At 44.9% G+C, this 22,738-nt stretch overlaps 1 protein-coding gene across 3 annotated transcripts in view; it reads left to right on the forward strand.

Annotated features, from left to right (window-relative positions):
• The first annotated feature begins 12,733 nt into the window (after window positions 1–12,733).
• lrrc6 (leucine rich repeat containing 6) overlaps window positions 12,734–22,738 on the forward strand; it is a 76,466-nt gene continuing 66,461 nt past the window's right edge. For 2 of the 3 annotated variants that reach the window (XM_021612595.2, XM_021612597.2), the window contains exons 1-6: window positions 12,734–12,856; window positions 13,168–13,335; window positions 13,509–13,586; window positions 13,844–14,016; window positions 15,479–15,723; window positions 15,909–16,082. In XM_021612595.2, coding sequence (XP_021468270.1) covers window positions 12,847–12,856; window positions 13,168–13,335; window positions 13,509–13,586; window positions 13,844–14,016; window positions 15,479–15,723; window positions 15,909–16,082 — 848 coding nt within the window. In that variant the 5' untranslated portion in view covers window positions 12,734–12,846. The remainder of the gene's footprint in view (window positions 12,857–13,167; window positions 13,336–13,508; window positions 13,587–13,843; window positions 14,017–15,478; window positions 15,724–15,908; window positions 16,083–22,738) is intronic. The other variant, XM_021612596.2, reaches the window with a different exon arrangement.

A 22,738-nucleotide genomic window follows, 5' to 3' on the forward strand; every position in this document is an offset into this window, starting at 1 on the left:
GGGTGAGACTGTATGTTTTCAGAACAGTACATTTCATTACCTTCACTGGGCAGAGCATCACTCCGAATACATCCATGCCTGTCCTGCGACTGTGAGCGGTGATTTTCCACAGGAGGCATAACTGGAGGGGAGGGCAGAGCTGCTGTGATCCTGTGTGGGTGATGTGTGGGAGTATCCTGTGTGGGAGTAAACAGCATCTACAGGGGTACTCGCTGCATAGAGTCTGTGGTTGGCAGAGTTGAAAGGGTTAGTGCATGGAGTATGCAGCATTTCAGTAGTTGGTTGAAACACATTTCCAGTGATAGCATTTTTAGGTGAGCATCTATCATGCCAGCTGGCATTGTTTTGGTTGTGACTTAGCTGTGATTCGATCCCACTGTCACCCACATTTCCATTTTTCACTACGTACAGTGCCTTGCGAAAGTATTCGGCCCCCTTGAACTTTGCGACCTTTTGCCACATTTCAGGCTTCAAACATAAAGATATAAAACTGTATTTTTTTGTGAAGAATTAACAACAAGTGGGACACAATCATGAAGTGGAACGACATTTATTGGATATTTCAAACTTTTTTAACAAATCAAAAACTGAAAAATTGGGCGTGCAAAATTATTCAGCCCCCTTAAGTTAATAGTTTGTAGCGCCACCTTTTGCTGCGATTACAGCTGTAAGTCGCTTGGGGTATGTCTCTATTAGTTTTGCACATCGAGAGACTGACATTTTTTACCATTCCTCCTTGCAAAACAGCTCGAGCTCAGTGAGGTTGGATGGAGAGCATTTGTGAACAGCAGTTTTCAGTTCTTTCCACAGATTCTCGATTGGATTCAGGTCTGGACTTTGACTTGGCCATTCTAACACCTGGATATGTTTATTTTTGAACCATTCCATTGTAGATTTTGCTTTATGTTTTGGATCATTGTCTTGTTGGAAGATAAATCTCCGTCCCAGTCTCAGGTCTTTTGCAGACTCCATCAGGTTTTCTTCCAGAATGGTCCTGCATTTGGCTCCATCCATCTTCCCATCAATTTTAACCATCTTCCCTGTCCCTGCTGAAGAAAAGCAGGCCCAAACCATGATGCTGCCACCACCATGTTTGACAGTGGGGATGGTGTGTTCAGCTGTGTTGCTTTTACCCCAAACATAACATTTTGCATTGTTGCCAAAAAGTTAAATTTTGGTTTCATCTGACCAGAGCACCTTCTTCCACATGTTTGGTGTGTCTCCCAGGTGGCTTGTGGCAAACTTTAAACAACACTTTTTATGGATATCTTTAAGAAATGGCTTTCTTCTTGCCACTCTTCCATAAAGGCCAGATTTGTGCAATATACGACTGATTGTTGCCCTATGGACAGAGTCTCCCACCTCAGCTGTAGATCTCTGCAGTTCATCCAGAGTGATCATGGGCCTCTTGGCTGCATCTCTGATCAGTCTTCTCCTTGTATGAGCTGAAAGTTTAGAGGGACGGCCAGGTCTTGGTAGATTTGCAGTGGTCTGATACTCCTTCCATTTCAATATTATCGCTTGCACAGTGCTCCTTGGGATGTTTAAAGCTTGGGAAATCTTTTTGTATCCAAATCCGGCTTTAAACTTCTTCACAACAGTATCTCGGACCTGCCTGGTGTGTTCCTTGTTCTTCATGATGCTCTCTGCGCTTTTAACGGACCTCTGAGACTATCACAGTGCAGGTGCATTTATACGGAGACTTGATTACACACAGGTGGATTGTATTTATCATCATTAGTCATTTAGGTCAACATTGGATCATTCAGAGATCCTCACTGAACTTCTGGAGAGAGTTTGCTGCACTGAAAGTAAAGGGGCTGAATAATTTTGCACGCCCAATTTTTCAGTTTTTGATTTGTTAAAAAAGTTTGAAATATCCAATAAATGTCGTTCCACTTCATGATTGTGTCCCACTTGTTGTTGATTCTTCACAAAAAAATACAGTTTTATATCTTTATGTTTGAAGCCTGAAATGTTGCAAAAGGTCGCAAAGTTCAAGGGGGCCGAATACTTTCGCAAGGCACTGTACTTAAATGGATTTGTTTCTCCCTTTGGCCGTTAGGAGACGTCTTTGCCTCACGGCATGAGTCAGCCATATTAGCTGCGGTGGCCTTCATATTAGCTACCTCTGAACTTTGCATAAATGGATTGCAGTTACTGTTAGCATTTGCAACATCAAATTTGTTCATCCAGTCGGCAAATGAGATTTGTGATTACCTTTCTTCATTCACTGTATTTAGCTGCATGGATGGGTTTGAGTAGCACGTCGAATCCTAAGGCAAATTATTTCTCGTAATAACATATTTCCTGTGTGTAGCCGCCAATTCACTGCTTTAGCTAGAATGTCAGACACTACTCAGACAATGATGATTAACTTCGTTAGCCCTTAGCTTGTGAAAGTCCAATTCTCTTATTTATTTTCTCTTTGATATTCCAGGTAGAATGTGAATAACTCACTGATGAGGGCACGATAAATCCCGGACGAGTCCACAATGTTACATTTCTTGCCTCACCTCCAGACCGTCTTCACACGGCTCAGGGGAGCCTTGACTTGCTGGCTCCAGGGCCAGAGAATTGTACAGATGCTCTGGGGTAATTCCCACATTTGGGCATCTTATCCGCTGCTAATGACGAGCTAGTCTGGAATTCCACTGAAGTAGTTAGCTTTTATTAAAACTTGTACATCATTTGAAGTAGTCCGAATGACAAAATAAAATAGTGGGCTAACCGAGTAAAAAGAGTATGGCTCACAGTCCAGCTCCATCCCCATCACACACAATTGCATTCAAAACCAAAAGTTAATTTACTAAGTTACCCATAATGCACTTTAGTGTTTTAAAGCTATACCCCTACTTTACCAACAATTTGTCATTATGGTGTATTGTGTGTAGTGATTGCACAATAAAGTGTGGGACTTATTTCCATTGTGTTCCCTATTGTTTTACATAAATACATATACAATAACATACTGTACAAACTGTAAAAAATGCTCAACCTCCAGATGAGTATGAGGGGGGAGTTAACGTACAATTCTTACAGGCTTGTTTAGCTGGTAGCTTATTCTTTAGACGTTTGGAGCTGCTGGTAAACCATAATGTGCAGGCATAACTGTCACACTAGACTAGCGAGTCTTTAGCATGTCCATCCAATTGGTGACAGATTTTCATGCGAATATACTAAATTCTTCATAAAAACAATATGCCATTTCAATGTTTCATTTAGGAAAATTTGTTGCCGGACAACATGAAAGGGAAGGTTTTTAATTTATTGGATATTTGAGAAAAGTAATGGACATCCATATGTATTCAGATTCAACCGCAAAAAAGTATTTAGTCAGACACCAATTGTGCAAGTTCTCCCACTTAAAAAGATGAGCGAGTGTCACGACTTCTACCGAGGGTAACTTCTCTCCCTGTTCGGGCGGCGCTCGGCGTCGCCGGTCTACTAGCCACTACCGATCCCTTTTTCTTTTTCTGGTTGTTTTGTCTGTGTTCCTTTTCACACCTGGTTTTCAATTGCTTTGATTTCTGTGGGTATATAGGGCAGCTGTTACCTGCCGTAATTCGTGCAGGATTAGACTTGTGTGTATTGCGTTCGATGGTATTTGATGTTTGTTGTTTTTTTCGCATTTACGCACGTGTATGTAAAGTGTCGGAACTGTGTTAGTTCCTCCGTGTGTTTGCACGATTATTCGAGAGCGTAGTTTTGGGATTTTTGTTCTGTGCCATTTGCATTGCTGGACTATTATTAAACACGCTCCTCAGACATCCCTGCTCTCCTGCGCCTGACTCCTACACCTCTCACCAAGACGCATGTTATCACAGAATCCTGCACCAATATAATTATGGAGTCAGCAGGAGGGGACGCACTTCCAGGGTCCGTGGAGGAGCGAGTTCAACACCACACGGCAGTGTTACACCGACTGGGGACCGCCATGGATCAGGTGATGGCGACGATGGAGAGATGGGAGAGAGGTGGCCTTCCCACACCGTTATCAGCTACACCCCAACCAGTACCACTACCCTCTCCTTCATTGCCTGAGCACAGTGGAATTCGACTCGCCCTCCCGAGGGAGTATGATGGGACGGCGGCCGGGTGCCAGGGCTTCTTACTCCAGATGGACCTATACCTGGCGACCGTTCGTCCGGCTCCTTCGGGGGGTGAGAGCGTGAACGCCTTCGTCTCCTGCCTCGCAGGTAAAGCCCTGGAGTGGGCCAACGCGGTGTGGAACGATCCTGACTCGGTGAGGGACCACTACCCAGAGTTCACCCGCCGCTTTCGGGCCGTGTTTGATCACCCACCTGAGGGTCGAGCGGCGGGTGAACGGCTTTTCCATCTGAGGCAGGAGAGGAGTGCTCAGGACTTTGCTCTAGAGTTCCGGACCTTGGCCGCTGGCGCGGGATGGAACGACAGGGCCTTGATCGATCACTATAGGTGTAGTTTGCGTGAGGACGTCCGTAGGGAGCTGGCCTGTAGAGACACCACCCTGTCCTTGGACCAATTGATCGACATGTCCATTCGGTTGGACAACTTGCTGGCGACCCGCGGACGTCCAGATCGGGCTCTGTCAGTTCCATCTCCCAGCTCCACCACTCCAACACCCATGGAGCTAGGAGGTGCTTCAGCGAGGGCGACCGGAGGAGAGGGCCTTTCCTGTGCCAGCTGTGGTCGCAGAGGGCACACTGCTGACCGGTGCTGGGGGGGTCCCCCCGGGAGTCGAGACGCCAGGCCGAGCACTGCCCGGACACCTCAGGTGAGTCGGCACCAGGCTCACCCAGAGCCCCCTGTTGGTCACGTGTATGTATGGATTGTTTTTCCTAAATTTTCCCCTCTTTCCCGGCATAAGGCGCTAGTAGATTCAGGCGCGGCGGGGAATTTTATTGACCGCGGTTTAGCGAATAGGTTAGGGATTCCCCTTGTTCAGCTGGATAAACCCTTCCCAGTGCACGCCTTAGATAGCCGACCATTAGGGTCAGGGCTAGTCAGGGAGGCCACGGCTCCACTGGATATGGTTACGCAGGAGGGTCATGAGGAGAGAATTAGTCTCTTCCTCATTGATTCTCCTGCGTTTCCGGTGGTGTTGGGGATCCCCTGGTTGGCCCGTCACAACCCCAGGATTTCGTGGCAACAGAGGGCTCTACAGGGGTGGTCGGAGGAGTGCTCAGGCAGGTGTGTAGGAGTTTCCATCGGTGCTACAACGGTGGAGAGTCCAGACCAAGTCTCCACCGTGCACATTCCCTCAGAATATGCCGATTTGGCTATCGCCTTCTGTAAAAAGAAGGCGACCCAATTACCACCTCATCGACGAGGGGATTGTGCGATAAATCTCCTGGTAGGCGCTGCACTTCCCAGGAGTCACGTGTATCCCCTGTCACAGGAGGAGACGGTGGCTATGGAGACATACATTTCGGAATCTCTGGGGCAGGGGTTCATTCAGCCCTCCATCTCACCTGCCTCCTCGAGTTTCTTTTTTGTGAAGAAGAAGGAGGGTGGTCTGCGTCCGTGCATTGACTATAGAGGTCTAAATTCCATCACGGTGGGGTATAGTTACCCGCTACCTCTCATTGCCACGGCGATTGAGTCATTTCACGGAGCACGGTTTTTCACAAAACTGGATCTCAGGAGTGCATATAACTTGGTGCGTATCCGGAAGGGAGATGAGTGGAAGACGGCGTTTAGTACCACATCCGGCCATTATGAGTACCTCGTCATGCCGTACGGTTTGAAGAATGCTCCAGCAGTCTTCCAATCTTTTGTGGATGAGATTCTCAGGGATCTGCACGGTCAGGGTGTGGTGGTTTACATCGATGATATTCTGGTCTATTCCGCTACACGGGCCGCGCATGTGTCTCTGGTGCGCAGGGTACTTGGGAGACTGTTGGAGCATGACCTGTACGTCAAGGCTGAGAAATGCTTGTTCTTCCAACAGGCCGTCTCCTTCCTTGGATATCGCATTTCCACATCGGGGTTGGTGATGGAGGATGACCGCATTGCAGCCGTGAGTAATTGGCCGACTCCAACCACGGTAAAGGAGGTGCAGCGGTTCTTAGGGTTTGCCAACTACTACCGGAGGTTTATCCGGGGTTTTGGGCAGGTGGCTGCGCCCATTACGTCACTGCTGAAGGGGGGGCCGACGCGTCTGGGGTGGTCGGCTGAGGCGGACAGGGCTTTTGGTCGCCTGAAGGCTCTTTTTACCTCGGCTCCCGTGCTGGCGCATCCGGACCCCTCTTTGGCATTTATAGTGGAGGTGGACGCATCCGAGGCTGGGGTTGGAGCCGTGCTCTCCCAGCGCTCGGGTGCGCCACCGAAGCTCCGCCCCTGTGCTTTCTTTTCTCAGAAGCTCAGCCCGGCGGAGCGAAACTATGACGTGGGGGATCGGGAGCTGCTAGCTGTTGTCAGAGCCCTGAAGGTGTGGAGACATTGGCTTGAGGGGGCCCAGCACCCTTTCCTCATCTGGACTGACCACCGTAATCTAGAGTACATTCGGGCAGCGAGGAGACTGAACCCTCGTCAGGCAAGGTGGGCCATGTTTTTCACCCGATTTAGGTTTACCATCTCCTATAGACCAGGCTCCCAGAACACTAAGGCAGACGCACTGTCCCGACTATATGATACGGAGGAGCGGGCCATTGATCCTGCGCCCATCCTCCCGGCTTCTTGTCTAGTGGCACCTGTAAGGTGGGAGGTGGACGCAGACATTGAGCGAGCATCGCGTGTTGAGCCCACTCCACCACAATGTCCAGCGGGACGGGTGTATGTTCCGCTGGAGGTTAGAGACAGGTTAATTTGGTGGGCTCACACATCCCCCTCCTCTGGTCATCCGGGGATTGGGAGGACGGTGCGATGTCTTAGTGGGAAGTACTGGTGGACCACTTTAGCCAAGGACGTGAGGGTTTATGTGTCCTCCTGCTCAGTGTGCGCTCAGTGCAAGGCTCCTAGGCACCTGCCCAGAGGGAAGTTACAACCCCTTCCCGTTCCACAGCGGCCTTGGTCACACCTGTCGGTTGACTTCTTGACCGATCTGCCACCGTCACAGGGCAACACCACAATCCTGGTCGTTGTGGATCGGTTTTCTAAGTCCTGTCGTCTCCTCCCTTTGCCCGGTCTCCCTACGGCCCTACAGACGGCGGAGGCCCTGTTTACTCACGTCTTCCGGCACTACGGGGTGCCTGAGGATATTGTTTCTGATCGGGGTCCCCAGTTCACGTCCAGGGTGTGGAAGGCATTCATGGAACGTTTGGGGGTCTCGGTCAGCCTGACCTCTGGGTTTCACCCCGAGAGTAATGGGCAGGTGGAAAGAGTGAACCAGGATGTGGGTAGGTTTCTGCGGTCGTATTGCCAGGACCGGCCAGGGGAGTGGGCGAAGTACATCCCCTGGGCGGAGATGGCCCAGAACTCACTCCCCCACTCCTCTACGAACCTGTCGCCCTTCCAATGTGTGTTGGGCTATCAGCCGGTCCTGGTACCATGGCATCAGAGCCAGACCGAGGCTCCTGCGGTGGACGATTGGGTGAAACGCTCAAGGGAAACCTGGGAGGCCGCCCATGGGTACCTTAAATGGGCCGAAGCACGGCAGAAGGCCAGTGCCGACCGCCATCGCAGCGAGGCCCCGGTGTACACACCGGGGGACCGGGTCTGGCTCTCGACCCGAAACCTGCCCCTCCACCTGCCCTGCCGGAAGCTGGGTCCGCGGTTTGTGGGGCCATTCAAAGTCCTGAGGAGAATAAACGAGGTGTGTTATAGGTTACAGCTCCCCCCGTATTACCGTATTAACCCCTCGTTTCATGTGTCTCTCCTCAGGCCGGTGGTGGCTGGTCCGCTTCAAGAAGATGAGGTGCGGGAGGTCCCTCCGCCCCCCCTGGACATCGGGGGGGCGCCGGCGTATGCAGTTCGGTCCATACTGGACTCGAGGCGTCGGGTGGGGGGTCTTCAGTACCTCGTGGACTGGGAGGGGTACGGTCCGGAGGAGAGATGCTGGGTGCCGGTGGAAGACGTACTGGATCCTCCTATGCTAAGGGAGTTTCACCGCCTCCATCCGGATCGCCCTGCGCCTCGTCCTCCGGGTCGTCCTCGAGGCCGGCGTCGTCGCGCTGCGGGAGCCGCGCGTCAGGGGGGGGGGGGGTACTGTCACGACTTCTACCGAGGGTAACTTCTCTCCCTGTTCGGGCGGCGCTCGGCGTCGCCGGTCTACTAGCCACTACCGATCCCTTTTTCTTTTTCTGGTTGTTTTGTCTGTGTTCCTTTTCACACCTGGTTTTCAATTGCTTTGATTTCTGTGGGTATATAGGGCAGCTGTTACCTGCCGTAATTCGTGCAGGATTAGACTTGTGTGTATTGCGTTCGATGGTATTTGATGTTTGTTGTTTTTTTCGCATTTACGCACGTGTATGTAAAGTGTCGGAACTGTGTTAGTTCCTCCGTGTGTTTGCACGATTATTCGAGAGCGTAGTTTTGGGATTTTTGTTCTGTGCCATTTGAATTGCTGGACTATTATTAAACACGCTCCTCAGACATCCCTGCTCTCCTGCGCCTGACTCCTACACCTCTCACCAAGACGCATGTTATCACAGCGAGGCCTTTAATTTTCATCATAGGTACACTTCAACTATAACAGACAAAATGAGAAGAAAAAAAATCCAGAAGATTTTTAATGAATTTATTTGCACATTTTTTTCACACACTGTTGCTGGTATTTTGGCCGATTCCTCCATGAAGATCTCCTCTAGAGCAGTGATGTTTTGGGGCTGTTGCTGGGCAACACGGACTTTCAACTCCCTCCAAAGATTTTCTATGGGGTTGAGATCTGGAGACTGGCTAGGCCACTCCAGGACCTTGAAATGCTTCTTACGAAGCCACTCCTTCGTTGCCCGGGCGGTGTGTTTGGGATCATTGTCATGCTGAAAGACCCAGCCACGTTTCATCTTCAATGCCCTTGCTGATGGAAGGAGGTTTTCACTCAAAATCTCACGATACATGGCCCCATTCATTCTTTCCTTTACACGGATCAGTCGTCCTGGTCCCTTTGCAGAAAAACAGCCCCAAAGCATGATGTTTCCACCCCCATGCTTCACAGTAGGTATGGTGTTCTTTGGTTGCAACTCAGCATTCTTTGTCCTCCAAACACGACGAGTTGAGTTTTTACCAAAAAGTTATATTTTGGTTTCATCTGACCATATGACATTCTCCCAATATTCCTCTGGATCATCCAAATGCTCTCTAGCAACCTTCAGACGGGCCTGGACATGTACTGGCTTAAGGGGGGGACACGTCCGGCACTGCAGGATTTGAGTCCCTGGCGGCGTAGTGTGTTACTGATGGTAGGCTTTGTTACTTTGGTCCCAGCTCTCTGCAGGTCATTCACTAGGTCCCTCCGTGTGGTTCTGGGATTTTTGCTCACCGTTCTTGTGATCATTTCGACGCCACGGGGTGAGATCTTGCGTGGAGCCCCAGACCGAGGGAGATTATCAGTAGTCTTGTATGTCTTCCATTTCCTAATAATTGCTCCCACAGTTGATTTCTTCAAACCAAGCTGCTTACCTATTGCAGATTCAGTCTTCCCAGCCTGGTGCAGCTCTACAATTTTGTTTCTGGTGTCCTTTGACAGCACTTTGGTCTTGGCCATAGTGGAGTTTGGAGTGTGACTGTTTTAGGTTGTGGACAGGTGTATTTTATACTGATAACAAGTTCAAACAGGTATCATTAATACAGGTAACGAGTGGAGGACAGAGGAGCCTCTTAAAGAAGAAGTTACAGGTCTGTGAGAGCCAGAAATCTTGCTTGTTTGTAGGTGACCAAATACTTATTTTCCATCATAATTTGCAAATAAATTCATTAAAAATCCTACAATGTGATTTTCTGGATTTTATTTTCTCATTTTGTCTGTCATAGTTGAAGTGTACCTATGATGAAAATTACAGGCCTCTCATCTTTTTACGTGGGAGAACCTGCACAATTGGTGGCTGACTAAATACTTTTTTGCCCTACTGTATATATAAAAATGGTCAACGACCCCAGGCACTGTTCTCTCTGCTACCACATGGTAAGCGGTACCGGAGTGCCAAGTCTAGGTCCAAGAGGCTTCTAAACAGCTTCTACCCCCACTCCTGAACGTTTAATCAAATGGCTACCCAGACTATTTGCATTGACCCCCCCCCTCTCTCTCTTTTACGCTGCTGCTACTCTCTGTTATTATCTATGCATAGTCCCTTTAATAACTCTACCTACATGTACATATTACATTGACCCTGTATATAACCTCACTATTTTTATTTTACTGCTGCTCTTTAATTATTTGTTACTTTTATTTCTTAATGTATTTAAAAAAAAATGCATTGTTGGTTAAGGTCTTGTAAGTAAGCATTTCACTGTAAGTTCTACACATGTTTTATTTGGCGCGTGTGACAAATGAAATTTGGTTTGATATATATAAAGGAAGAGAAGCTTAGGCCTAACTGAGATTGATAGAAATATGCCAGTGGCATGCTGCGACACCGACATGCGTTTATTTATGTCAGATGGCTACTATACAGATATAGACATACAGAAGGAGGCTAAATTCATAAATGTTCAATCAGAATATTTTGTTTTAAGATCAGCGTTATCTTGATAGATTATAGCAGGAACTCTGGTAGGCCTGAAACAGACTTCCTCACCTCAAGTTCAACTGTCGGAGTCAGTGGGAGCACCGGAGCGCACTGCCTTATCATAGGCCTGCAGTAGGTAAAGCTTAATAATAGCCTCACCATACCAAACCTTCACAAACCTTTCTAATCTTTATTAGGGTAATATTAGAAGCAATTCAAGGAAAAAAACACATTACCCTCCCCTGTTCCCAATAATAAACCATACAACTGTTGGATCCTGTGTTTTACATTATAGCCATTAGTATATACAGTGCCTTGCGAAAGTATTCGGCCCTCTTGAACTTTGCGACCTTTTGCCACATTTCAGGCTTCAAACATAAAGATATAAAACTGTATTTTTTGGTGAAGAATCAACAACAAGTGGGACACAATCATGAAGTGGAACGACATTTATTGGATATTCCAAACTTTTTTAACAAATCAAAAACTGAAAAATTGGGGGTGCAAAATTATTCAGCCCCTTTACTTTCAGTGCAGCAAACTCTCTCCAGAAGTTCAGTGAGGATCTCTGAATGATCCAATGTTCACAAAAAACTACAGTTTTATATCTTTATGTTTGAAGCCTGAAATGTGGCAAAAGGTCGCAAAGTTCAAGGTGGCCAAATACTTTCACAAGGCACTGTATATGATTCAATATCATCTGATGTTGGTTGTGTGAGGTGTCTGCATTTGTGCACTGGAGCATCATTATGAGATTTAACAACTGCTTGCTACTTGCCTGTTTGTGTGTGACAAGAACTGAGTAACATGGTGTGACCTGGATGTTGCAAAAGTGTAGATAACAGCCCAGCAGATGCTTTGTCCTTGTGTTTGTATGTAACAATATTGAGCACATGGTATGACTTGCTGTATCTTACAAAGTTGTGATAGGGAGGGGTGGTCATCACGAGGTTTAACTGAGATGGAAAAATACTGAACAACACAATAGCAGGAACTGAGCAACTGTTCTAACTAGGCTGCGATACCAGAACAGTAAGGATCTATACATCGAGGAGGGAGAACTCCAAGAAGCGCCAAGAGGCGGGGACCCGCCTGAGCGCCTGCAATAGGCTGGGCAAGTTTAAACCACGCCCAGTCTCTACTGTGATAGGCCAACAGACGGGTTGGAACTATGTCTATCACAGTATAAAGAATACTGTTTACATACATCCTGTCAGTTCTCTGTTCTGCCCTGCGTGGTATTACAGTGAGCCCGTATATACGAAAGTTGCATTTGCCATTTATTACTTAGCTAATAAAAAATACATAGTATAAAATCGGTGACTCATTGTTATATTTATCCTGATACCAGATTTGAATTTACGCAACCCTAACACAACCCTCCCCAAAGCAACAAAAAAAAAAGTTTGAGAATCCTCCCCTATTTTGGACACCCCCCCCCACAAAAAAAAAAAATACGACTTTGCGTTTGTGGTAACTAATGTCAATTATGTACTCAAGCTCCCGCTGATAGAGAGAAATAGTAATGGCATCTTTTTGTAGGCACTAACTCCGCCATTTTTCGTTGGGTAAAGCCTATGGGCCAGAAAATAGTTAACGTATATATTTTTTTAATAAGGCCGGTGGTAAACACAGGCTTAGTTGCTCTTATACGTTTTGTTCTATGAGATAATATTAATCAGCTAATGTCACTATGTGAATTTTGAACAATTTATGTAATTTTTAAAAGCACATAAAAGGCTTGATAATTCATAAGGGTTGTGTTAACTGACTGATATTATCTCATAGAACTAAACGTATAAAATATCTTAAACCTCTGTTAACCTCAGACCTTATTTTCGATGTTAATCCCAAAACCCTATTCTTTCCACATACATTTTCCCCATAGCAATGGCTGAACGAACGAGACGTAACTCAATTTCCGTTTTTTAGGACTATAAGTAAAGTCAAACACTTATGAGGATGATCTGTAATGGGGGCATAGTGTGGATTTAAGAAGAAAGCGGCAAAGACACGACAGCTAGCGAGGTGCCAATGAGAAGAAAGAAGGGCTTGTCTAGGAATTAACCCTTGTCATGGACCGCCCACTTGTCAGGGAACGCCCCTGGACCCTTGCTGCATTCGGACTACAATTGAAGGGGGCTGACCGCGGGCCAATTGAAAGGAATTCCCTGACTGTGCATACCGAGCGCACCCGCTGACATCTTCCAAACAGTGTTGGTTTCTAGTAGCAACGCCTGCCAAACATAAGAGAAGAAAGATGGTCCTGAGTAAGTACAAAGTTGGTTGGCTAATCCCGATAATTTAACCATTTTGTCACCAATGCACAAAATAAATATGGCTAGCGAGTCGTTATTAGACAAAATGGAATGACATTATGGTGCTGTCTTATTTGGTATTCTTCAACTAGCTAAGTTAGCTACTTAACTTGTTCACTTCAGTGATACAAGCAACCGAATAAGCTAGCTAGCTAGATAGGTAGCCTAGATAGCATCAACGTGTCACTTGTTGTTTCTACTTTGGTCTACTACAGTAACGTAGCTATACCATTTGCCTCACATCCTTTGTCCATAATCTACAGTCACAGAAGACATGGTACGACGTCGGGCAGAGCATAACAACTGCGAGATCCTTTCCTTAGAGGAGGTGTCTTTGCATCAACAAGATATTGAGAAAATAGAACACATTGATAAGTGGTGCAGGGACCTCAAAATTCTGTATCTTCAAAACAATCTCATTCCCAGAATAGGTGATTCTAATTTCTTTACCCTTCCTCTTTTTATAGAATTGCAATTAAATTAACTTGACATTGTTTCATTTAATTTGGGCCTAATCTAACTACCCTATATTTTATATTTGTATTTCATTGACCATAAATGTAATTTAAATATTTAGAAATATGTATTAATTTGCTCTCCACAGAAAATGTATATAGATTGAAAAAGTTGGAGTATCTAAACCTTGCTTTGAACAACGTTGAACTGATCGAAAACCTGGAAGGTTAGTATTTTGTGCACATAGCCACTTCTACTATTTTACAACATTGTCCCATCTGTTTGTATTAATGTAGGCTAAGGAAATGACCAAAAGTCTGTTTTTAATAGTATTTCCCCTCAACCATAGTTTAAATTGACATAAAACAAATCCACCTGTGCTTTGACTCTAAAAATAGCAATTCCATTCTGGCTTTAGAGACTGAAATAGGCCAAATAGAGCTTTACTCATACTATTCTTGCCTTCTCAACCCGTTACAACAGGATGTGAGAGTCTCCAGAAGCTGGACCTGACAGTGAATTTTGTGGGCCGGTTGAGCAGTGTGGAGTCATTGAAGAACAACCTCCATCTCCGAGAGCTTTTCCTGGTGGGGAACCCCTGCACTGAGTTTGAGGGCTACAGGCAATATGTTGTGGCTTCACTGCCCCAACTGAAGGTATCAGGAGGGTTATAAAACAGAAATGTCAAGTTTTAATGTCACTTTGCACAAGTACAGTGAAATTAAGATCATAAGTTCAAATCTCACTGATGCCGTGCCACAATAAAAAAATAGATGCTTGCATTATTAATGCTTAAGCAAATACATTTCCACGTGTCCTATCTATGCTTGGAGTTCAAAACAATTAACCCAAACTAAGCTAGCAGTGTTATTAAAACAAGTTCTCAGTACTTTATTTAATTACCTTCAAATAACCTATCATTTCCGTACTCAGAACGTTAATAAAAACTCTCAGGACAATTTTCAGGTAACCATCGTAAAATGTTCTCAGAACCTCCCAACAACCTAAAAAGTAACATTTCCAGAACAGGTGAAATGTTCACTTCCTTTCTCTTAAAAAAAACATTCAGTTTTACAAGTCAGGAAACTTATGGCTTCGTTCCCAGAACCAATTGGAAACCAAAAACTTCCAAGGAAGCAAATGTGCTAACTGGGCTTCAAATATACACTGAGTACACTAAACATTAGGAACACCTTACTAAATTTGAGTTACCCCCCCCCCTTTTGCCCTCAGAATAGCCTCAATTCGTTGGGGTGTGGACTCTACAAGGTGTTGAAAGCGTTACACAGGGATGCTGGCCCATGTTCACTCCAATGCTTCCCACAGTTGTCAAGTTGGCTAGATGGCCTTTGGGGTGATATACACGGGAAAATATTGAAGTGGAAGAACCCATGAGCGTTGCAGTTCTGGCACCTACTACCATACCCCGTTCAAAGGCACTTACATCTTTTGTCTTGTCCATTCACCCTATGAATGACACACATGCACAATCAATGTCTCAGTTGTCTCAAGGCTTAAAAATAATGTTTTAACCTGTCTCTTCCCCTTCATCTACACTGATTGAAGTGGATTTAGCAAGCGACGTCATAGTATCCCTGCACATTGTATATATGGTACTTGAACTGACCCAGTATATAGTATGCTTACTTACTTTATCCTGTTCATCATCTTCTTATTTTTACATCTTGTGTGTTTTTGTTCTACCTTTAACATTTTTGTTGTATTACATTGTTATTGATTACTGTGCTGTTGGGGTTAGCACTTGCAAGAAAGGCATTTCACTGTACTTGTGCATGTGACATTGAAACCTGCATTCATCTGGTAAGTCTGTCATGGAAAAAGCAGATGTCCTTAAAGTTGTAATTGTAAATGAGAACTTGTTCTCAACTTGCCTACCTGGTTAAATAAAGGTGAAATACATTTTTTTATAAAAAGTTTAGTACACTCGGTGTATGCCTTTAACAGATACTTTTATGCAAAGCGACTCACAGTAGTGTCCATGCATTTTCTTAAAAGATATGCGCAAAAACACACACACACAATCGCTAGTCTAGCATGTACTTGCTCGCCTGGAGATAGCCTAGCATGGTAGGGGAAATATTTTTTATTTTTTTGCAGTATCTGGATGGGAAAGAGATTGGCAGGTCGGAAAGGATCCGAGCCAGACAAGGCCTAGATGAGGTAAGGAGGCGGATTCGGCAGCAGGAGCAGGATTACCTGCAGAAGAGAGCGAGTGAGAAAGAGGAGGCCCAGAGAGAGGGAGGAGAGGTGCAGCGGGGGCCGAAAAGGGAAAGCCGCTCCTCTGTTAAAGCGAAGAATCCTGGCTTTGATGCTCGCTGGTACACTGACATCAACAACATCATGTATGTTCAAGCTTTCCACCTTGATTTTATTTTATGTAGAACAGCAAGGTGTGGAGTAACCCTAACCTCATCTGAAGTTATTGAATTCAGTTGGCCCGATACTGTATTTCAGTTCGCTATCAATCACTCCGTTTAATGAAATGTTTTTAATAACTCTGAAGAGTTTTTTGTTTATTGATCTATAGCCCTGTGCATGAAGAAAACAAGGAGACCCAAGGGAGAGAGGAGAAAGAGAAGACAAGCTGCCTTTCTTCAGAAGACCAGGAGAGGGAGTTTTGGGAGAAACCTTGTGCCTATACTCCAGAGTCACGCCTGGAGGCTCACCGCCACCTTGATGAGAAGAAAAAGGCAAAAGAAAGGTAGGTAAACAGCCAACAATTCTAGGGAGAGCGAATGTTTTTGTAATGTTACTCGTAATGCTCCCCGACTGTTTGAGTGTACAGTTTTCGCTTAGAATGTTCCCCTATCTATATTATCGAAAACTTTAGAATGTTTTGCTGTTAAAGTTAGGAGACCATTCCCTTCATATCAAGCAGAACTTATCTAGAATGTGGTTACAATGTGGTTCCAATGTACTCAGAATATACAACATTAATGTTCTAGATGCGTTTTATGGGTTTGTAGCATGTGTCCAGTTTTCTGAGGGCTATGAGAATATTCCATCAACATCCCACCAAACATGTACAGAACATGGTTGACATATTCTCAGAATATAAGATATTCATGTTCTAGACACGTTTCATGAGAACGTAGGAAAATGTGTCTGTATCAGTTGTCAGGATGTCGACAGTCCCAAAGAGTCGTTCTCCCCCACAAAAAAATATTCATTTTACATCACACCTTGTTACTGTTGCTGAGCCAGTCAAGGCCCTGATTGGTGAACCACTGATAGCTTTTTGTCTGTTGGGAAGGTTTGGGATACTCTCACACACAGTGCTTTCAACACAGTGTTTTCAACTTAAATATTTTACACACTTTGATATACATGATTACATTGTGCATGTTCATTTATACACTAATTATTATTCAACATGGGTTACACCAAATTTGAGGGATTTCTGTACAGTTGTCTAATGTTGGTTGGGACACAGTAACCTGTTTTAATGATACTCCTGAATCACAATGATCAATACAAGTTTTTGTTGAGTGTACTTTTAACAGAGCTCAGATTTACTTCGAAGTGCATTCCCCCTATTGCTTACAGCCTTACACCTATCAAGTTGTTTCAGATCTACACAAGTGCCTAGGGAGGAGGGTTTAGAGTTTGCTTCTGGATAGGGCCTAACTATAATTGCCCAATAAGCACATGCCCCAGAGCAGGGTTTCCCAAACTCGGTCCTCTGGACCCCAAGGAGTTTTTGTTTTTTTCGCTACGCAGCTGAGTCAAATAAAAACTAATCATCAAGTTTTGATCATTTGAAACAGCTATGTAGTGTTAGCAAAAACCAAATTGTGCACCTCTTGGGGTCCTGAGGGCTGGGATTGGGAAACGCTGCCCTAGAGATATCCCTTATTGGTACAGTGGCGAGAGCTTTTGTCACTGGTGATGTTGGCCTGCCTGGGTTCGAGACCCGCTAGGGGAGTCACCCTACTCTCACATTCTTCGCAATATATGTTACAGTTATGCCACGTTCACCTGCTAGTTGGAACTAGGAAACTCAGAAATGTTCGACTTGATAACTAGTTCTAGTTATACATGTGCCGCGTTCAACAAATTAACAAGTTGTACATTTCCGAGTTTCCCAGTTCTAACTAGCATGTGAATGCAGCACCACAACACACCTATCTGATCGAATTAAAATGAGTTTATCATTGAAAGATGGGAATCTGTAGGATTTCTCTTGAGCATGAATTATGAACATACAGTGCCTTGCGAAAGTATTCGGCCCCCTTGAACTTTGCGACCTTTGCCACATTTCAGGCTTCAAACATAAAGATATAAAACTGTATTTTTTTGTGAAGAATCAACAACAAGTGGGACACAATCATGAAGTGGAACGACATTTATTGGATATTTCAAACTTTTTTAACAATTCAAAAACTGAAAAATTGGGCGTGCAAAATTATTCAGCCCCCTTAAGTTAATACTTTGTAGCGCCACCTTTTGCTGTGATTACAGCTGTAAGTCGCTTGGGGTATGTCTCTATCAGTTTTGCACATCGAGATACTTTTTTCCCATTCCTCCTTGCAAAACAGCTCGAGCTCAGTGAGGTTGGATGGAGAGCATTTGTGAACAGCAGTTTTCAGTTCTTTCCACAGATTCTCGATTGGATTCAGGTCTGGACTTTGACTTGGCCATTCTAACACCTGGATATGTTTATTTTTGAACCATTCCATTGTAGATTTTGCTTTATGTTTTGGATCATTGTCTTGTTGGAAGACAAATCTCCGTCCCAGTCTCAGGTCTTTTGCAGATTCCATCAGGTTTTCTTCCAGAATGGTCCTGTATTTGGCTCCATCCATCTTCCCATCAATTTTAACCATCTTCCCTGTCCCTGCTGAAGAAAAGCAGGCCCAAACCATGATGCTGCCACCACCATGTTTGACAGTGGGGATGGTGTGTTCAGCTGTGTTGCTTTTACGCCAAACATAACGTTTTGCATTGTTGCCAAAAAGTTCCATTTTGGTTTCATCTGACCAGAGCACCTTCTTCCACATGTTTGGTGTGTCTCCCAGGTGGCTTGTGGCAAACTTTAAACAACACTTTTTATGGATATCTTTAAGAAATGGCTTTCTTCTTGCCACTCTTCCATAAATGCCAGATTTGTGCAATATACGACTGATTGTTGTCCTATGGACAGAGTCTCCCACCTCAGCTGTAGATCTCTGCAGTTCATCCAGAGTGATCATGGGCCTCTTGGCTGCATCTCTGATCAGTCTTCTCCTTGTATGAGCTGAAAGTTTAGAGGGACGGCCAGGTCTTGGTAGATTTGCAGTGGTCTGATACTCCTTCCATTTCAATATTATCGCTTGCACAGTGCTCCTTGGGATGTTTAAAGCTTGGGAAATATTTTTGTATCCAAATCCGGCTTTAAACTTCTTCACAACAGTATCTCGGACCTGCCTGGTGTGTTCCTTGTTCTTCATGATGCTCTCTGCGCATTTGACGGACCTCTGAGACTATCACAGTGCAGGTGCATTTATACGGAGACTTGATTACACACAGGTGGATTGTATTTATCATCATTAGTCATTTAGGTCAACATTGGATCATTCAGAGATCCTCACTGAACTTCTGGAGAGAGTTTGCTGCACTGAAAGTAAAGGGGCTGAATAATTTGCACGCCCAATTTTTCAGTTTTTGATTTGTTAAAAAAGTTTGAAATATCCAATGATTGTCGTTCCACTTCATGATTGTGTCCCACTTGTTGTTGATTCTTCACCAAAAAATATAGTTTTATATCTTTATGTTTGAAGCCTGAAATGTGGCAAAAGGTCGCAAAGTTCAAGGGGGCCGAATATTTTCGCAAGGCACTGTAGATAAACTACATTTTAGTCGCACTTCCACCCAGGTCCACGACCACAGGTAAAACCTTGCTTAGATGATCAATGTACAGTTGAAGTCGGAAGTTTACATACACTTAGGTTGGAGTCAATTAAACTCGCTTTTCAACCACTCCACAAATTTCTTGTTAACAAACTATAGTTTTGGCAAGTTGGTTAGAACATCTACTTTGTGCGTGACACAAGTAATCTTTCCAACAATTGTTTACAGACAGATTATTTCACGTATAATTCACTGTATCACAATTCCATTGGGTCAGAAGTTTACATACACTAAGTTGACTGTGCCTTTAAACAGCTTGGAAAATTCCAGAAAATTATGTCATGGCTTTAGAAGCTTCTGATAGGCTAATTTACATAATTTGAGTCAATTGGAGGTGTACCTGTGGATGTATTTCAAGGTCTACCTTCAAAATCAGTGCCTCTTTGCCTGACATCATGAGAAAATCAAAAGAAATCAGCCAAGACCTCACGTTCATCCTTGGGAGCAATTTCCAAACGCCTGAAGGTACCACGTTCATCTGTACAAACAATAGTACGCAAGTATAAACACCAAACAGCAAGATATGAAGACATCAGTCAGGAAGTTAAAGCTTGGTCACAAATTTTTATTTTTATTTTTTTATTTTACCTTTATTTAACCAGGTAGGCAAGTTGAGAACAAGTTCTCATTTACAATTGCGACCTGGCCAAGATAAAGCAAAGCAGTTCGACAGATACAACAACACAGAGTTACACATGGAGTAAAACAAACATACAGTCAATAATAAAGTATAAACAAGTCTATATACAATGTGAGCAAATGAGGTGAGAAGGGAGGTAAAGGCAAAAAAGGCCTTGGTGGCAAGGTAAATACAATATAGCAAGTAAAACACTGGAATGGTAGTTTTGCAATGGAAGAATGTGCAAAGTAGAAATAAAAATAATGGGGTGCAAAGGAGCAAAATAAATTAAATACAGTTGGGAAAGAGGTAGTTGATAGGGCTAAATTATAGGTGGGCTATGTACAGGTGCAGTAATCTGTGAGCTGCTCTGACAGTTGTTGCTTAAAGCTAGTGAGGGAGATAAGTGTTTCCAGTTTCAGAGATTTTTGTAGTTCGTTCCAGTCATTGGCAGCAGAGAACTGGAAAGAGAGGCGGCCAAAGAATGAATTGGTTTTGGGGGTGACTAGAGAGATATACCTGCTGGAGCGTGTGCTACAGGTGGGAGATGCTATGGTGACCAGCGAGCTGAGATAAGGGGGGACTTTACCTAGCAGGGTCTTGTAGATGACATGGAGCCAGTGGGTTTGGCGACGAGTATGAAGCGAGGGCCAGCCAACGAGAGCGTACAGGTCGCAATGGTGGGTAGTATATGGGGCTTTGGTGACAAAACGGATTGCACTGTGATAGACTGCATCCAATTTGTTGAGTAGGGTATTGGAGGCTATTTTGTAAATTACATCGCCAAAGTCGAGGATTGGTAGGATGGTCAGTTTTACAAGGGTATGTTTGGCAGCATGAGTGAAGGATGCTTTGTTGCGAAATAGGAAGCCAATTCTAGATTTAACTTTGGATTGGAGATGTTTGATATGGGTCTGGAAGGAGAGTTTACAGTCTAACCAGACACCTAAGTATTTGTAGTTGTCCACGTATTCTAAGTCAGAGCCGTCCAGAGTAGTGATGTTGGACAGGCGGGTAGGTGCAGGTAGGGATCGGTTGAAGAGCATGCATTTAGTTTTACTTGTATTTAAGAGCAATTGGAGGCCACGGAAGGAGAGTTGTATGGCATTGAAGCTTGCCTGGAGGGTTGTTAACACAGTGTCCAAAGAAGGGCCGGAAGTATACAGAATGGTGTCGTCTGCGTAGAGGTGGATCAGAGACTCACCAGCAGCAAGAGCGACCTCATTGATGTATACAGAGAAGAGAGTCGGTCCAAGAATTGAACCCTGTGGCACCCCCATAGAGACTGCCAGAGGTCCGGACAACAGACCCTCCGATTTGACACACTGAACTCTATCAGAGAAGTAGTTGGTGAACCAGGCGAGGCAATCATTTGAGAAACCAAGGCTGTTGAGTCTGCCGATGAGGATGTGGTGACTGACAGAGTCGAAAGCCTTGGCCAGATCAATGAATACGGCTGCACAGTAATGTTTCTTATCGATGGCGGTTAAGATATCGTTTAGGACCTTGAGCGTGGCTGAGGTGCACCCATGACCAGCTCTGAAACCAGATTGCATAGCAGAGAAGGTATGGTGAGATTCAAAATGGTCGGTAATCTGTTTGTTGACTTGGCTTTCGAAGACCTTAGAAAGGCATGGTAGGATAGATATAGGTCTGTAGCAGTTTGGGTCAAGAGTGTCCCCCCCTTTGAAGAGGGGGATGACCGCAGCTGCTTTCCAATCTTTGGGAATCTCAGACGACACGAAAGAGAGGTTGAACAGGCTAGTAATAGGGGTGGCAACAATTTCGGCAGATAATTTTAGAAAGAAAGGGTCCAGATTGTCTAGCCCGGCTGATTTGTAGGGGTCCAGATTTTGCAGCTCTTTCAGAACATCAGCTGAATGGATTTGGGAGAAGGAGAAATGGGGAAGGCTTGGGCGAGTTGCTGTTGGGGGTGCAGTGCTGTTGACAGGGGTAGGAGTAGCCAGGTGGAAAGCATGGCCAGCAGTAGAAAAATGCTTATTGAAATGTTCAATTATGGTGGATTTATCAGTGGTGACAGTGTTTCCTAGTCTCAGTGCAGTGGGCAGCTGGGAGGAGGTGTTCTTATTCTCCATGGACTTTACAGTGTCCCAGAACTTTTTTGAGTTAGTGTTGCAAGAAGCAAATTTCTGCTTGAAAAAGCTAGCCTTGGCTTTTCTAACTGCCTGTGTATAATGGTTTCTAGCTTCCCTGAACAGCTGCATATCACGGGGGCTGTTCGATGCTAATGCAGAACGCCATAGGATGTTTTTGTGTTGGTTAAGGGCAGTCAGGTCTGGGGAGAACCAAGGGCTATATCTGTTCCTGGTTCTAAATTTCTTGAATGGGGCATGTTTATTTAAGATGGTTAGGAAGGCATTTTTAAAAAATATCCAGGCATCCTCTACTGACGGGATGAGGTCAATATCCTTCCAGGATACCCCGGCCAGGTCGATTAGAAAGGCCTGCTCGCTGAAGTGTTTCAGGGAGCGTTTTACAGTGATGAGAGGAGGTCGTTTGACCGCTGACCCATTACGGATGCAGGCAATGAGGCAGTGATCGCTGAGATCTTGGTTGAAGACAGCAGAGGTGTATTTAGAGGGGAAGTTGGTTAGGATGATATCTATGAGGGTGCCCATGTTTAAGGCTTTGGGGAGGTACCTGGTAGGTTCATTGATAATTTGTGTGAGATTGAGGGCATCAAGTTTAGATTGTAGGATGGCTGGGGTGTTAAGCATGTTCCAGTTTAGGTCGCCTAGCAGCACGAGCTCTGAAGATAGATGGGGGGCAATCAGTTCACATATGGTGTCCAGAGCACAGCTGGGGGCAGAGGGTGGTCTATAGCAGGC

This window comes from Oncorhynchus mykiss, chromosome 8, assembly GCF_013265735.2.
Source record: "Oncorhynchus mykiss isolate Arlee chromosome 8, USDA_OmykA_1.1, whole genome shotgun sequence".
NCBI classification, from domain to species: domain Eukaryota; kingdom Metazoa; phylum Chordata; class Actinopteri; order Salmoniformes; family Salmonidae; genus Oncorhynchus; species Oncorhynchus mykiss.